This window comes from Aythya fuligula, chromosome 23, assembly GCF_009819795.1.
Source record: "Aythya fuligula isolate bAytFul2 chromosome 23, bAytFul2.pri, whole genome shotgun sequence".
Classification (NCBI taxonomy): domain Eukaryota; kingdom Metazoa; phylum Chordata; class Aves; order Anseriformes; family Anatidae; genus Aythya; species Aythya fuligula.
The window spans coordinates 3,040,937-3,057,163 of record NC_045581.1 but is presented as its reverse complement, the minus strand read 5'-3'; the positions used below and the strand labels follow the sequence as shown (position 1 = coordinate 3,057,163).

Genomic DNA, 16,227 nt, shown 5'->3' with positions numbered 1-16,227 from the left:
TTTTTGCTGCAAGATCTTCAGTTTCACCATATACACTCTGACAAGACAGTGGAAGACGCTGTGAAACCGTAACATCATCACGAGACCATCAAGGCCTGTCCACAATGAGAAAGGCATGATACACAGAGTAACATTTAAACAAGGTTGTTGGGAAAAGCGTTCTAAACTGCTCGACTGCTGAGGAATTATTTCCTCACAGATGGGTGGAGAGGCAAGCCAAACACGCTAGAGACCACCTGGTGGAAGGCATCGGTCTGTAGTAGAGTTATAAAACTCCTTCCTGTCTTTGCTTTCCAAAATGCTCTTCAGGCAGATTGCTTCAGAACACCAAGCTATAAGCTCGCTAGCTCAAGATCACAGCTTAGATTAAGCAGAACACAAACTTTCATCGACACAGTTCTTTCCCATACTCAGTTTACAGCAACCTTACCCAGTCACTAGAAAGCTTCTGAGACATTTTAGCGGTATCTGACAGTGACTCTTCGAAAATAAACAAACACATTTATGGGAGTTGGATCAAGTGACTAAAGACAGTTAAATGGGCATCCAAACAGAAAGGGGGGCAGGAACCAAAATGCAGAGTGTAATTTTACTTAAAAGACCAACTTTTTTATTGTACGTTGGAGTGGAGTCTTTCCCCTGTGCCATCTGGTTGAAAGTTTATAAATTACAAGTATTAAGAGTTCACTTCAAGACAAAAGGAATAAAACTGCTGCAGTTCTAACTTCCACCACGAATCAAAGTTACCATGATGCTCCTACGACACTCATGTCGTACAGGCAACGCCACAGGCCTCCTGTACTTCGAGTAACAGACCTGGGTGCACAAAGGGCCACCCCTCACTACCGCAGGATCCAGGTGCAGCGTAACAGTCCGGAGCGCACTGGCGGGTTTGTCACACAGTCAGTGCCTCAGCAACGAGGCTATAACATGGCTGGAATCTCTGACGAGACAGTGTCCAAAGGCTGCCAATGACAGTCCATCAAGGCATCGTAGAGCTCTTCGCTCTGTTCCATAAACTGTTTATTTGCTTCGTGGACGTCCAACTGAGGCGTCGGGTCTGAAGGAAGAAAGACAGACAAACAGGTCACACACTAAATGCGTTAGAAAAAAAACCCACCCCATAAATATGGTAGTTTTATGAGAAAAATGTGGAGGGAGTCCCAAAACATTCCCATCACTCGCCCAGTCATGAGCCTGACTAGAACAGCCCTGGTAAACCTTTGTGCAATGGGATAAGAGCTAACAGGGTGCAGGTATGTCCCTCTTGCCAGTGGTGATTGCCCCCCTAGCAGAGTCAACAGAGAGAACGCATACCTGCACCTCGCAGCCCGGTGTAGCCACTTAAACTGCCCAAGAAGGCACCGGACTGCAAAGGGGAGCAGCGGAGGCGCAGGCACACGTTCCGGTCTGCTCCCTCCGCTACGGGGTCAGAGTGGATGGCTGGGGACGGGAGCGTCCTACGCTGCTGCAACAAGAGTCACCAGAGCTCGTCTGCCAAAGCCTCGAACATCTCAAAGCATTTCACAGTTAGTAACCACAGAAGTGCCAGTGAATTAAGCCATGAACACGTCCCCTGTTTTACAGCTGGAAGAAATGTCTGTAAAGCATTTTGGGGCAGGAGGGCGACCCAGTGGGTACCATTCTGCTGCTGCCAACGTATACTTAACATTTTGCAAAAATTGACTCATTGCATTACCCACCCCTCCCGTAGGATTTAAAGCTCACCTAACAAACTGTTCCAATCACTTAGGTCAGTACGCAAGTACCAGAGTGCAAAGAAAGTAGCTAAGTGAATGGAAAAACTACAAAGCGCATCTGGAATAAAATGCTTGTAAACATGTTTGGGTTTAGCTACATCATGTTGCAACACATCACAGGGAAACACAATTAAGAAAAGAGCGATGCACTGGCAAAACATTATTTCAGCTTCCTACAAATTTCAACATATTAGTACATAGGAAATTTAATCAACGAGCAAAAGACACCCCAGAGATATTCTAATTCCAGCACTGGCGTATTAGTTTCAGCAGAAAGGAAAGCTCTCGTGTAATGCCTTTAAAAGCCAGCGAGGGCTTTCTCATTGACACCATTACTTATAGCCACAGATCATAAACAGGGTCTAGCTGCTTTCTACTTCCACTGTTTTTCATTTTTTTTTGTTTTTAAGAGAACAGTAAGATACACTACATCGTGCATACTCCATTCAAGACAGAAATTTGGAATTACTAGTACAAAATAAGTATTTCTTGAGTGAATAAATGAAAACAGCTCATATGTACATGTATATTTAAAACCACAATATGTTTTAGTGGTTCATTTCAACTAATGACTGCTAAAACAAATATTTTACCAGTATGCTAACTGATATTATTTGTTTTTAAAACAATAAGCACGGTTTAAGTAGCCTGGACTCTAAATAACAAGAATCTATATACAATATAATCTTGTATATTGTAGAAGACCAATATCTGTATTTTCAGGGCAAAGGAGATGTGAACATTACACCACAACTGGTCTCAATGCCAGTGAAGTCAATTTGTTTCAGCCCTGACACTGTCTAGACTAAGAACAGCAACTGTAAAATAAGGTTTCAAGCCAGGTGATAGGGACCAGCAAATTTTCTCAGACCTCAAATTTACTCAAAGACAAAGGTATATTATACATTGAATTTAGGGGCCAATTTGAGAAAGACTCTCCATCTGCAATCAGTGCAAAGGAAATACACAACTTCAATAAAGAACTGAAGAAACATACCTTCCAATGCATCCTCGCCAACTTCTTCATATGACTGCAAAGACAAAAAAAAGCCCTTAGGACAGCAGATACTATTTTTATTTCAAACAAACATCACCTGTTGATTACTACTGTCATACGCTGACTTTTATAACTGACTGATTACAACACAGTTCTTCACGCACAAGCCCTCCGATCCACTCCCAGGGGGAGATCACACACTGAACTTCTAACAGAGGCAGCAGTTCTTGAAATTCCTGTGGTGCAGTGGGTGGCTGTCTTGATCTGTTTTATCCTCTAAACCAAGGCCTATGAAGGATCCCAGTAGTCAATCTCAGCACTGGCTGTCCAATTGCCCATATAAAGGAAAACCTTCTACCATGGCAACTGTATTTAGAGCCCCCTTATACCCCACAGACCTTTCTACCCACCCAGTCCTAGCAACAACCCCTACACATGACAACATCGCAGGCCAGGGTCTGCTGAACAGTTCTGCTTCCTCATCAAGTAGCTGTATTAAAACAGAAGAGCTTGAAGATAACGTGCCTACTAGAGTTTAGAAAGCTGTTTTGTGCTGATGGATCACTGCAGAGGGAGCGCTCTGCCCTGTCCTACCTGCATTGTGCTCTGCGTGTAGCCGTACTGGGGGTAGCTGTAGCTGTAACTGCCCGTGTTCTGGTCGTAGCCCCACTGGGCGTAGTAGTTGTGATATTGTTGGTAATACTGGTTATAATTATAGCTGTACATCTGATTGTACTCCATTGGTTTCACACGATTACTTGAAAAAAACAAAGCGGGAATAAGTTACAAATAATGCAGAGCAACTATGAAAAAGCAGAAGTGAAATAGCTTAAGGTACAGAGGGTTTATTCTAGCATGCAAATTTCATTCTTTACAATACGTTCACTATTTATTGTGGTAATTTTTATCATTTGCATAAATGTGCAGAAAGAAAGAAGTGGTTTATACTTAACCCCCTTTCCTGTATTCATATTCATTAATAAAATAAACACTGCTTTCATTCTTTATGAGTAATTTAGTATCACCTCCTGGCTTTGGGAAGGGAAGAGTTTGGGACTACAGGTCTCAGCTTAGAATATCCTGAGCCATGATCCAGATTCTTGGGTCCCTTTTTCTTTCTGACAAATGAGAGGTACTACTCTGCAGCCTCCTGAAACGAGATACTGAGTCTTACTTTACATGAAGAGCTAAAGACTTAGAGCCTTGCAAAAGAACTGGGGTTTCTTTTGGTGAGAATGGTCCAAAATCTCTCCCTTCTGCCACTGTCACAAAGCCTAAGCAACAACGGGTTGTCCCCATTCTCACTGAATTGGATGGTCTTCAATGCAAATAGTTTAAAGAGCTCATAAGTAAAAAGGACTACAAGTAATTAAAATGTATCTGTTTAATAGCCTGTCAGCTAACTAAAATTCTCTTTCCTTGGCATAAAGAGGCAGCAGTCCCAAGAAATTGGGAATCCCACCTAATTATCAGGATTTGAAATAATGAGATGACAAATGTAGCTTGCAAATGAGAATGTCACACGCAAAGCTTTATCTAATGATGAAATCAGTGAGAAGTAGGAAGAGGGAAACATCAGTCTTCTTACCACAGTACATTCCCTTTTCCCTTCCTTATCCCCCCAAGACTTCTGAGGTCACTGAAAATCTAAATATTATTCAAATAGGGAGCAATTACTATTATGTGTATTACCCTAGTGCTACGAGCCCCAAGTCAGACCAGGATCTCATTGTATCAGGTTCTGAACAAACACAGAAAAAAAAGTTAATCCCTGCCCCAAAAATCAGTAGACATTGTAATAGAATCAGCAAGGTAATTGAGCTTTGCTATCCAGAAGTCAATAAGCAGATTTAGATTATTTCAATGCAAAGGAACATATACTTCAAAAATAAACACATTTAAATACAGTGTGTGTATGTGTGTGCATTTAATAATGTATATAATTAAAAATAGTCTAAAATGTCTAGTCTTGATCTAACGTTATAATTTTTTGATTCCTCTGCATTCTGACACTCCAGCTAGTCTACTATATTTGTGTGTATTCCTTCACTTTGTGATGGAAACATCCAGGATGTGCACCCAAATCACCAAAAATTATTAAAAAATGCACGTGTTTTTGTAAGATACTGCTCTTAAATCTGACATCTGTCTGCTCTTATACTCACGCTTTTGGTATAGCCACACTCAAGCGTACAGGTTTAGAGCCCAACCCCACGGCTCCTTGACACTCTGTCAGCGCTCTTTTCTGTTCCAGTTCATCCGTGAATTTCACAAACCCGTAACCTCTGCAGAGATACGGAATAATTTGTATCAAGCAAAAGCAAAAAAAAAAAAAAAGCCATGCTGCTTGTTTTTTTAACATTTACAGTGAAATCTAAATTGGTTTTGAAAAACACAGCAAATAAAACGCTTGCGCTAGGGCTTTTAGGAGAGATTAAATGATTCCCTGTTCCAGTTGTTTTGCATTGTTTGCAGAATGTTTGACACATGTCTGAGCTTCGGGAGCACTTTCAAGAGCTTCAGAAAAGTAAACTAAACCTTGTGCCAGTGGATTCTGGGGAACTTGAAGTGAGCTGACACAAGACGTGTTGAAATGCATGAACAGACAGCAGCAAAGCCTCAAATCTATATTGGGAGGATACCGATAATCTGAACGGTTGCAAGTCAGCACAGGATCGACAAGACATTGGCATCATCGCCATACCTAAAACTGCCCCATGAGGAAGGAAAACTTCGCCTTTCCATAGGATTGAGCAGGATGCACTTTCTAATCAAGTCCTTTTTCCAACACAAAGCTATTCAAGCAGGCTTTCTGTCATTCCCAACAACCACACGATCCTGTCAGCGTTCTCAACAGTGGACTCAAAAACAAGCTCCTAACATCAAGTTGCTAAAACCTGCTGACAGCACAACTTGAGCAGGGTAACGTGCAGCCAGCATGCCCTCACCTCTGCAGCGATGCTCCCCTGCAGCACTAACAGCAGGGTGTACGTTAGCCAGAGAAGAGACACCAATTCCCCCCAGCCCCAAAAGTCCTTTGCGTGGGATTTGATGCTGTAGTGAGTCAGAAGCAACGCAACAGCATCCAAGGGGCAGTGCCAGGATCCCAGGATGGGATGGGCCGCCTCACGCAGCAGAAAGATCAAAGACTTAGGTGTGGGAGGGAAAGAGGAATCCATCTAGGTGAAGGAAAGAGGTTGGGAGGGAAAGGGCTTGCCTACCCGGGGAAAAGAACGAGCCGTAAGCGAGGGTGTAAATTTACAGCGTATTATCTATTCTGTGGGAACAATGAAATGCAAAATAACACACACAATAATTCTGAAAGTGGCATCACCTAGCATTCATAGTACGGCCACACTGGAAGCTATTACAGAGCAGTCAGTGCTCCAGAAAATGCAACGAGCTACACAGACAAGTCCAAATGCATATTTACATATACGTATGTGCGTGCGTGTATGTATGCTCCCGATATAGAAGCCCAAATCAAAGCTCAGACTTGTCTATATACAAACTAGATAATTAAGCAAGAGCAAAACTCTCCATGGGTACCCATTCTGTTTAAAATTGGTTATCCTAGTTTAACTTGCCCTCTGTGAAAGCACTGTGGTGAATTTAACCAGTGTAAATCACATTTAGGTGTTCACACACATCAGTGTGTTCGTTTCTAAGCTGCTACAAAGACTCCCGTAGCCTTTCAGACAGGACCAGAAGTGTTGAAGTGAAGCCATGAATATTGCCAGTTCCAAACTAGAGCTGGATGGAGAGTTAGATGTAGTGCACTGTTGGCTGGGTGCAGCAAGGCAGAGAGCCATCCTTTCAACATTTTGGGATTATTTTTTTTTTCCATATCAGTGGCTAAACCAGATTTTGTAAAGAAAGAAAGAAAGAAACAAACAAAAACCCACAAATCCCCTGCCAAAAATAACCCCAACAATGAGTCATTTCTATGAGGTCAGGACCTCCCTGGCAGACATTCTGTCCTGTCCCAGCAGATAAGAGGAGACCCCCAGCCTGCACCCATGGCATGAAGCAAGGAACAGGCAGAGTACTGCAGCACCAGGCTCCAAGGTCCTCTCCTGCCTGTGCTGGAGGTGCTGGGAGGAGCCTTCCTGAGCCTGGAAGGGCCTGGGCTTCACCAGGCACGTCCACAAACCCCAAGATCCTCTCTCGCACCACACTAGCACCTGCATTGCCTCAGCTTTGAGTAACTGCACAAGTCACAACAAAGCCCTGGCAGCAACAGCCCAGGGGAGCCTGCTGTGCTCTTCCCAGCAATACGTAAATCCCCATCCCTTCCCCAGCTACCACAGGTCACCTTTCCTTGACATCTGCACCTAGGAACTGTTCCCAAAGCCACCTAACAGCCCAACATCCGTCACCGACCACCTATTTTGCACCACGTACAGCAAAACAGGAGCTGGAGGAGGCACCTGGGCACAGCTGGTCTCAGGCGAGGTGGCAGTAACAGCACAGAGAGTGACAGAGCAGCTCTGCAAGAGGTTCGGCTTGGATGTAAGGGAGAACTTCATTACTAGAGAGCTGTTGCAGCACTGGAACAGGCTGCCTGGGCAAGTTGTATTATCTCATCCTGGGAGATTTTCCAGGCTGCACAATTCATGGCTGACCTGATCTTGTGTTGGCAGCAGCCCTGCTCAGAGTGGGAAGTTGGACAAGACACCTCCAGACATTCCTTCAGAGCAATGTATTGAAGAGTGAGAAACCCTTACGTGAGACTGAGGGAGATCTACGGCCACAACACACGGGCATTGTGTCAGAACACTGTGTGTCACTGAAGCCATGTTCTGTTCTGAAAAATAAGGATGCTGGCTAACTGGTGGACCAACTGAGTGATCTCTCTTCTAAGAAAAGAGTTTCATTTTCTGCTATTTAGAAAATGTTTGGTTAAGATTAAGAAAACCAGGGTTTTGACATCTGTTTTTGATGAGACATTTCCAGTGAAGACGAACAATACAGCTACTAACTACACGACAATGAATCATAGTTTTGTTCGCCCTACCCCATGTGAAACAAAAAACTGTAAAGCTTCCATAAGAATGGAACTCAACAGCCGAAAGGCTGCAAAAGCAAAATTCTACCTGAAAGTCCAGGAACCAGTGTCTATAGATCACTTAGACATTTTTTAGCATTTTCAGAAGTGCAGTAACATACTGCCAACACACAAGGAGCCCAACGACAGAAGAGTGACAATATGCCACAGTGACCTACCAAAACCCAAACACTGCAGAGTGAAAATCCAAGAACACTGTATTTTTAGCAGGTATGGGATCTACTAAAATCTAAACTTATATAATTAATATTTTTCCCTTGCTGCATTACATCTTTCCTATTGCTGCATGTGAAGTGAAAGAAAAGAATGAATAAAACATAACTTACTTGGATACTCCTGCCTGGTCCAAAACAACTTTTCCACCTCTACACGATGGATAAACTTTAACAAAAAATTCATATAACATGCCATCATCCACATCAGGAGTCAGATCTCCCACGAAAAGGGAATATTCTGGACTAAAGAAATCAAAAGAAAACTTCTTCAGCACAAATACACACACACAACGCGCTGAGCGACAGCTAACATTGAGCCTACGAATTTGACTTCAGAGAGAAGTGATATTAAAGGACATCTACTTGATATTGCTTTGTATTTAAAGGTAATTCCATCTTTTAGTTCTCAGAGGATATTAAACTGGGCACCGTATAGGAATTTCTAACACAGCAAGGAAACATTATTGTATTGTTTATAAATCTGCTATTTCCTACATACTGATCTTAACTTATAATATATAAATTAGATACTTTGATGTTAAAAAGTTTTAATATTTAAAAAGACACTCCTGACAAACCAGCTGAGCCACAAAAAAAGAAAAGCATAAAACTGACAGGTGGTCTAAGTTAACCTCTCTCTGCTAAAGGCTCACGGAGCAAGTTGCTGGGGCCAGAAAGGTTGTGCTATCCATCTGTAACACACGACTACTTCCAGAGCAAATAGAACCACAAGAATTAGTTACCAGCTGTAAATCTCATTCCTTGCCCCACCTGTCATGCCCTGATTCTAATCTCAAGTTGTTATTTTTTTTAAAGATTCATAAATAATCATCTAAAATAAAAATATAATTGCAGAGATATGACTAACACTGCCCTTGGAAATTGCAGGACTGTGTTGTTTTCACCCTAGTACACACCTGCCTGAACATCTCCTCGTGTTATTATTAATTCAACTGTGTAAGCGTTTCTGGGCAGGCATTATGAAAGGTATTCACACCACCCAACTTCAGAAGCCTAATTTAGCCCATTCACCTCCTTACACACCTTTCACTGTCAAGGGAGAAAGATGGGCTCCTCCAGAGGGCAATTCCGAGCGCCTCTCCCTCTCTGCTGACTGCGGTGGTACTCTAGCCAGTTAAGCCAGGTGGTGCGAAACCACTGCATCTATACCCAGGTGCCAAACACATTCATGGCATTATACGGTGCCAGCGTGCTGCAGCATCACGAATATTTATAGTGTGTCCCAAGACGGTTTAATGTAACCCACATTTTTAATTGTGGGATTTACTTATCTGGCACTGCTCGACAAAATGGTGCAAGATTTGGTTCTATGCATCCCATGAATTCTCTCCTGTCCAAATCTGCTAGCTGTGCATCTTGTCCAGCAGTGATGAACTTGTGGGTTTACATATTTTGAATACTCTTTGCAAGGTAATTGATAAGGAGACATTAAACAGGCAAAACTAATATTTGAATATTGAGTGTTTACCTGTTATCGGGCTGTTTTCCATACGTTGCATAATTCAATTTAAATCGCTTTGCCTGAAACAAGGCAAAAATGAATCCATACATTCAAATGTTTCCATGTGAATCCAAACAATTAGGAAAAAATACAAGAAGCTAACTTTATGTACTTTTAAAAAATGTAATACTGACAGATGTTCGGCGCTGTCAGGCCAGTCAGTTAAGGTATCAAGAACAACATTTTTGTTTTACTTCAGTACAGCTATAAAATGAAAATCAGCAAACAACCTGCACCAAGAGGCTTGGGCTGTCTTTACTTTAACAGTTTATAAAGCTAGTGAAAGACGGGTGGACCTTATGTAGCATCAAATTTTTATTTCTTTACAGAAGGAAGGAAAACTGAGGTACTAACAGCAAATATTAAATGACTTCTTATTTTAAGGTCTTAAACTGAAATGATAGCACACGTAGTTGGACATTTGTGAATTACAAGAATACTGACAGGGCAGAATCTGCCACACTGGAAAATGGAATCAATCCCTGATTCTAGAAGCATGCCTAAATAGTCTGCTCTGGATGATGCATCTGGATGATGCACTTATTTATTTGGGGGGAAAAAAAGGGGGAGGGGGTCATCTGAAAGACTTACCTGTTGTTTGATAGTGGAGGCCTCCCTAAACTTTGCACTTAATCTTTTTTTTTTAAAAAAAACAAACATTCCCCAGGAGCCTAGATTTGTGTCACTGGCACATCTGGATCTCATAGCCCCCATCCTGTCAGGTTTCAACCCACCTCACATTTAAATTTGACCAAGATCTAAGGAGCTGAAGATCTTCTACCTCAAAATCCTGCGGGTCTCAGTCCCAGAGGCACTCTTACGTGATGCTCAGCACACAGTGACCCAAGCAGGCTCACTGCAGAGTGCAATGGTAACTGCTATTTTCTTCCAAAACATGTCTGACAGAGGAAGAAGCAAAGGGTTGCACTCCTTTACAAGAATACTGGTTTCATAACTCACCGGGCAGTGGAAGACCTAAGCTGGATTCCCTTGTCAGTATGAGGGGCTTCAAAACCATTTTTCTATCTCCCAACAGGCTTCCAAAGCAGACATCCCTCTGTACTACACAGTGGCATAGCATCAAAGAATTCAATTTGGTCAAAGAAAGCAAGCCTACTGTGAGTCCATAACCTAGAGATCAGAACGTTTGTTTAGTACAGTGGAGAGCCTAGAGTGCTCCTGTGCCTTGCACGATGCATTCCCTCAAAGATAGCGTAAATAATTCTTGGGAAATAGAGCAAAGACTTAACTCTAGGCTATAATCATGTTCCTTGCATGCTTGCATTCACTGGTGCACAGTGGTACACAACTCTTTCTGTGGACCATTTACAAGCTTAGTTTCTTAACATAAAATTGAGATTCCATTCTAAAACACTTTGATCTTTTTCTTTGGATCTAGTTCTTCACTGCAATACTTCGGGTTTAAAATCAATGAAAAAACTGAGAGTATTTCCACTCTCACAGGAACTGGGGACACTAATTCTGTAAGAGAAAGACAATAAGAGCACCACAGCTCTCTGTTAGTCCTTTGGCAGATTCAGGATTTAAAAATAAATAAAAGAGTGAGCCACATTCAGTTCTCTGCAAGCAAGAGAAAAAGTATCTAAACGCAAGAGATGAGCTGGACAGCTGCCTGCTGAGGGCACTGGTTTAGGCTGCCTACACTGGGGCTCTGTCTGACATCCATAATTCCCTCCATGCATTATGGAAATCATCCCTCCAAACAACACTACATTTTGAATTAAACTCTGGATAAACGCCAGCATTTCCAAAACCAAACTTCAATCATCGTCTTCTCACAGGAGCTGTTCTCGTTCTCTCTCTGGTGGCTACGGAAGGCATCTAGGAAGATTACCTTCCTTTAGTCAGGGCCTCTGACTTGCAGTATATGGGTTATTAAATGGGACAGGAGAGGACCTCCAAGCCTCTTACCTACCCCTTTTGACAGGGGATGTCATCCTCTTAGGAAGGCTGATGAAATAGTTCAAGGAACACCACCTGAACTTCCCAGTTTCCAAATCAGTGCATTAACTACTCTGAAACAGACGTCCATTTACCTTAACATATCAACTGTCATAGAGGTGATTCTAGAGCTGCTTTATGAACCAGTCATCCCAGCTACTGCAGCCAAATTCTGTGGGTACAACGGACAGCTGTGTCAGCCATCCCATTTTAATATTCTACACATTCAAGCCAACACCCTAAAATTAGCCTCTATGACTATTCCTCCTCTTCTTCCTAACGACCTAGCTTTTAGGTACCTGAGACATTTGGTATGCGTTGCAATTATAAAATGGACTAGCTCTTTCTCCACTGTAAATGGGTTTGAATAACTTTTCTTTGCTAAGGGCCAAGAATAATGCAAGGCTTGAAAGTCACTTTTCTCTTGCAAATCAGTGTTACGCAAAACTCAGTGTAAACTTGCAAGTTCAGCTTGTGCATACATCACAACGTACAAACTATAGGAAATGCATATGGAACTACAAATGGAGACAGAAGGACTGTGGTACGTATACTCAACCTATTTTTTCCTTGATCTTCTCTGGTTTCTCATCAGTCCAACTTTGGTAACAGTAGAAAGGCTCAGAAATAGAAAAACACACCACAACATTTCTATACCTGGATATTATCCAGACATTCAAACAAAAATTAACATTTTTTTCAATAATTATCTGAGTAAGAACATAACAGCTTTATGTTCATTAACTTAAGTGTAAAGAAAAGAACAATACCACTTTGCTAACTAGTTGTATGTAATCATTATTCAAAATACAGTTTCTACCTCTATTTCTTCACAATTTGCTTTTCTACTGGCTGATTTGATTTACTTACCGGTGTAGCGCCAGGAAGCGGTTTTCCATTGATTTTGTGTAAACACTTCTCTGCAGTAGCTAGATCTGCAAATTCTACAAAGCAATAGCCTGCTGGAATTCTGAACACAGACACAGGAGAGGAGAGAAAAGGATTTCAGATTTAAAACATTTGAGGAGGACTACTATATTTTCAGATAACTGCTAGGAAATTTGCTATAGCAGCGATATATGGGACAATTTCCTTTTCAAAGTATAAACGTTAGCTACCAAGCAGAACCTAGCACAGTAATCTTGGATCTTCACTGAAGTGATAGCCCCTACTTACCAGTAAGTCAGGTCAACATAAGGACACAGAAAATACTTTTGCTCAGTTATTCCTTTTCCTCCTTTCACAGACTCTAACTTTTCCCACCCAAATTAAAGCAACCATCAACGAAATTACAGCATTTACAAAAACACAAGACTACGTTATCCTGCGTACAGTCACCCATTCTAAACGAACTCAAAAGGTCTTCATGTGGCTCTTTCTAAGTCAGACTTCCCACCTCTGCTAGCATCATGTAGCTGCACTAGTGCAATGATTAACAGACTCGTCACTGAAGTCTTCATTCAGCCCAGAACACGTAATTCCCTGATGGACTGTATGCCATACGTGGGCCATTCTGAAGGAGTGCTGAAGCACTGCAGGATGGTTCACTGATGGGGAGGTCGAAGAGCCAGCAACTTCCTCCCCATTGCTATCATCAATACCCTCATATTGTTGGCAGCAATGGTGAAAAGCTGAAAGGGAAAATCACTCTCGTACGGACAGGACCACAGCGATGCCACGTAAAGGGCAAACAGTTCAATCCAAATGTAGAGATGCAGTGGCAGAACGAATTGAGAACAAGCAGAAAGAGTTACCCTGTCAACCTGTTTCGAATGATTTTTACACTCAGTACAAGCTCTCCCATGGTGGCAAAGGCTCTTGAAACAAAGTTTTCATCCATATACGGCTCCAGCTACAAAAGCAAAAAAATAAGTTAGATCAGGGCAACTACAAAAAGGAGAATATATGTGTCAATGTCACCCTAAGCAGTTAAAACATTATTGAGAAGTATTTTACCCTTACACTTCAAAAAGAAGACTCATTTAAGAGGGTCGATGCCACTCAAAACCAGCAGGCATGCATGAACCAGGCTCAACAGTCTGCAAAGTGGAACCCAAGAGACAGCATGAATTTCAGAGAACAGGGAGCTTTCACAGAAGGACAAAAGCCACTCAGAGACATACAGCAACAAACTGAGCGTTCACTACACAGGAGCAGGGGGGTAAGGAGATGGCGAGCTCCTTCTCTCTATGCAAACGGAGGTTGGGCCAGCACTGACAGTACACAGCTGCGGCACAGCCCGGGGTGCTGTGACGAACGGGTGGCGTGTGTCAGGTAACACAGCCCCCATCGAGCTCGGGTCGGGGTTTGCAGAGCCGTGCCAACCTCACGCGACCACGGAGCTCCGTGGGGCAGCACTGGGAGTCCTCTAGTCGCAGCCCGCAGCAGGTCTGTGGGTGCAGTGATTGTGTTGTGGGGTGCACGCGGGAAGGCAGCACGGTGTGTAAGAGGGGTGTGATGTGGCTGCGGTCCTGTGCGAATGATGCCGTGTGTGAGTGCAGGTGTCTGCATGGTGTAAGTGGCTGAAAAGCACGAAATGGCACTGCAAGTTGGACTGAATCCACGATGAAGGTCCTGGGACACGTTTAGTGGGTGAGATTGCTGGGAGGGTGAGGGTTGGACCAGATGACCTCGAAGGTCTTTTCCAACCTTAATGATTCTGGGGTTCTAAAAGGACGCCTCCGTGTAACACAAAGTGGCACGGGAAAGAAGAGAACAGAAATGAGGATTGTGTGTGATGCCCGTGGGACAGGCAGCACCGTGTGGGACAAGCAACAGGGGTACGGTGGCTGTGTTTGTGAGTGAAAAGAGGGATTGTGCATGCATGGAGTTCACTCTGGCATCACGGGGGTGGGGTGGAAGAGGTGAAGAGGTGTGGGGAAAATACAAACAGCTCCGTGTGAGTACAAATACCTATGGCCTTGTGGTGACAGCCCTGCAGCATGCCTGTGTGCCTGTCAGGTACTGGGTGTTTCCTACACTCGTGTGCACGAGGAAACGTGCAGACTCGTGTGGTCTCTGTGTGCACCTGACAACAGGCAGCCGTGCTGCCTTGCACGTGCAAAAGTTGGCAGATGCCCTGCTGAGGAGCGAGTGTGAAACACCAATGGCTTTTCCACGTGCAAGTCACCGGAGGTAGCCCTGCTCTGTAGGGACGGGCTGTGCGGGTGTCCCTGTGGTGCGTGTGTGTCCACGAAAGGCAGGCTCGTAGAGGCAACAGGTGGTGGCTGCTGGGGTCTGCACGTTCGTGTTCCAGAGAGTTTGTGAGAGGGGTGGCTGAAGGAGATGCTGTGGAGAGGCTGGAGGTGTCCCTTTGTGTGTAGCATGAACACGAGTGCAGAGCTGTGAGTGTGTCGGTGCTGTGAGCGTGTCCCCTGAAGCTTGTGAGCACACAGGTGCCTAGCAGCAAGTCAGCCACAGGCTTGTGAGTGTGTGAGCGCCCGCGAGACCGCAAACACGACAGCGTGAGTGCATGGAGGGACCTGACACCAGCGCGAGGGACACTGGTGCAAGTGCCACGAGCGTGGCTGCGCCCACAGCTGTGGGGCACACGAGGGTCCCTGCGGGGGTGTGCGCCTGCCCACGAGCCTGGCTGTGTGTGAGGTGCCTCCGGGTGTGCGTGTCAGCCGGCGTGTGTGTGTGTGTGTGTGGCCGGCTTGGAAGCTTGTGTGTGTCAGTCAGGGTGAGTGTCGGTGTGTGCGCCTGTGTGAGGGTGTCAGTGTGAGGGTGTCGCCGGGGGTGTCAGGGTGGGTGTCAGGGAGCGTGAGGGTGTCACTGTGCGTGTCAGTCAGTGCGAGTGTGCGGGACTCTGTGTGTGTGTGTCAGTCTGTCAGCGTGAGCTTGCGGGACTGCATGTCTGTCAGTCCGTCAGCACGAGGGTGCGGGACTGCGTGTGTCCGTCTGTCCGTCCGTCTGTCTGTCTGTCAGTGCGAGCGAGCGTGCGGGACTGTGCCTGTCAGTCAGTCAGTGCGAGCATGTGGGACTGCGTGTATGTCCGTCAGTCAGTCAGTCTGTGTGTCAGTCAGTCTGTGTGTCAGTCAGTCTGTCTGTCTGTCAGTCAGTCTGTCTGTCTGTCAGTCAGTGCCAGCATGCGGGACTGCCTGTGTCCGTCAGTCCGTCAGTGTCAGTCAGTGCGGGGCTGTGTCAGTCAGTGCCAGCGTGCGGGACTGCTGTGTGTCCGTCAGTCTGTCCGCCCGTCAGTGCTCCCCAGCCCCCGGCAGTGCCCGCAGCCCCGGCTCCCTCCTCCTCCTCCTCCTCCTCCTCCTCCTCCTCCTCCTCCTCCTCCTCCTCCTCCTCCTCTCCCCCCGCCGCACAAAGCCCCGCGCGGGTCCCGGCCGGACACTCACGTCCCCCATCCAGAGGCTGGCGGCCATGCTGCTCCCGCAGGCCCCGGGGCGGGCTCGGCGGGGCCGCGGCTTCGCCCTCCCGGCTCGGCCCCGCCGCTCGCCGTGCCCGCGGCCCTGCTCCGCCGCCGCGCTGCCCCCGCCGCCGCCTCCTCCGCGGCGCCCGGCGGGCGGAGAGAGCGGCGCCCCCGCCGCCACGGGCGGCCCCGGCCCGCGGCAGCGGCCCCTGGCGGCAGGAGGAGCGAGGCAGGGCGGGCGGGGGGCGCAAGATGGAGGCGGGCGGCACCGGGGGAGGGAGGGAGGCAGCGGGGAGGGAGCGGGGATACGGGGAGGGAGCGGGGGGCCGGGGGAGGGATCGGC

The 16,227-nt window shown here is 45.5% G+C and overlaps 1 protein-coding gene across 2 annotated transcripts; it reads right to left on the bottom strand.

Annotated features, from left to right (window-relative positions):
* Positions 1-587: 587 nt before the first annotated feature.
* Positions 588-15,908, bottom strand: TRNAU1AP (tRNA selenocysteine 1 associated protein 1). Of its 2 annotated transcripts, XM_032202311.1 has the most exons (10): positions 15,871-15,908; positions 13,487-13,563; positions 13,279-13,376; positions 12,395-12,494; positions 9,530-9,582; positions 8,152-8,283; positions 4,923-5,042; positions 3,352-3,514; positions 2,758-2,791; positions 588-1,060 (listed from the first exon to the last, which is right to left on the bottom strand). In XM_032202311.1, exons 3-10 carry the CDS (start codon positions 13,362-13,364, stop codon positions 924-926), a joined length of 825 nt encoding a protein of 274 aa, XP_032058202.1. In that variant the 5' UTR covers positions 13,365-13,376; positions 13,487-13,563; positions 15,871-15,908; the 3' UTR covers positions 588-923. The 2 variants fall into 2 exon arrangements, with proteins under 2 accessions (XP_032058202.1, XP_032058201.1); XM_032202310.1 differs by lacking the exon at positions 13,487-13,563 and having other exon boundaries at positions 15,871-15,897.
* Positions 15,909-16,227: the final 319 nt, after the last annotated feature.

Coding starts and splice junctions, on each gene's coding strand:
- TRNAU1AP (XM_032202310.1), bottom strand. CDS start 15,897: ATGGCCGCCAGCCTCTGGATGGGGGAC. Junction 13,377..15,870: donor CCAGCCTCTGGATGGGGGAC/GTGAGTGTCCGG, acceptor TTGCTTTTGTAG/CTGGAGCCGTATATGGATGA. Junction 3,515..4,922: donor AGTGTGGCTATACCAAAAGC/GTGAGTATAAGA, acceptor GTTTTTTTCAAG/TAATCGTGTGAAACCAATGG.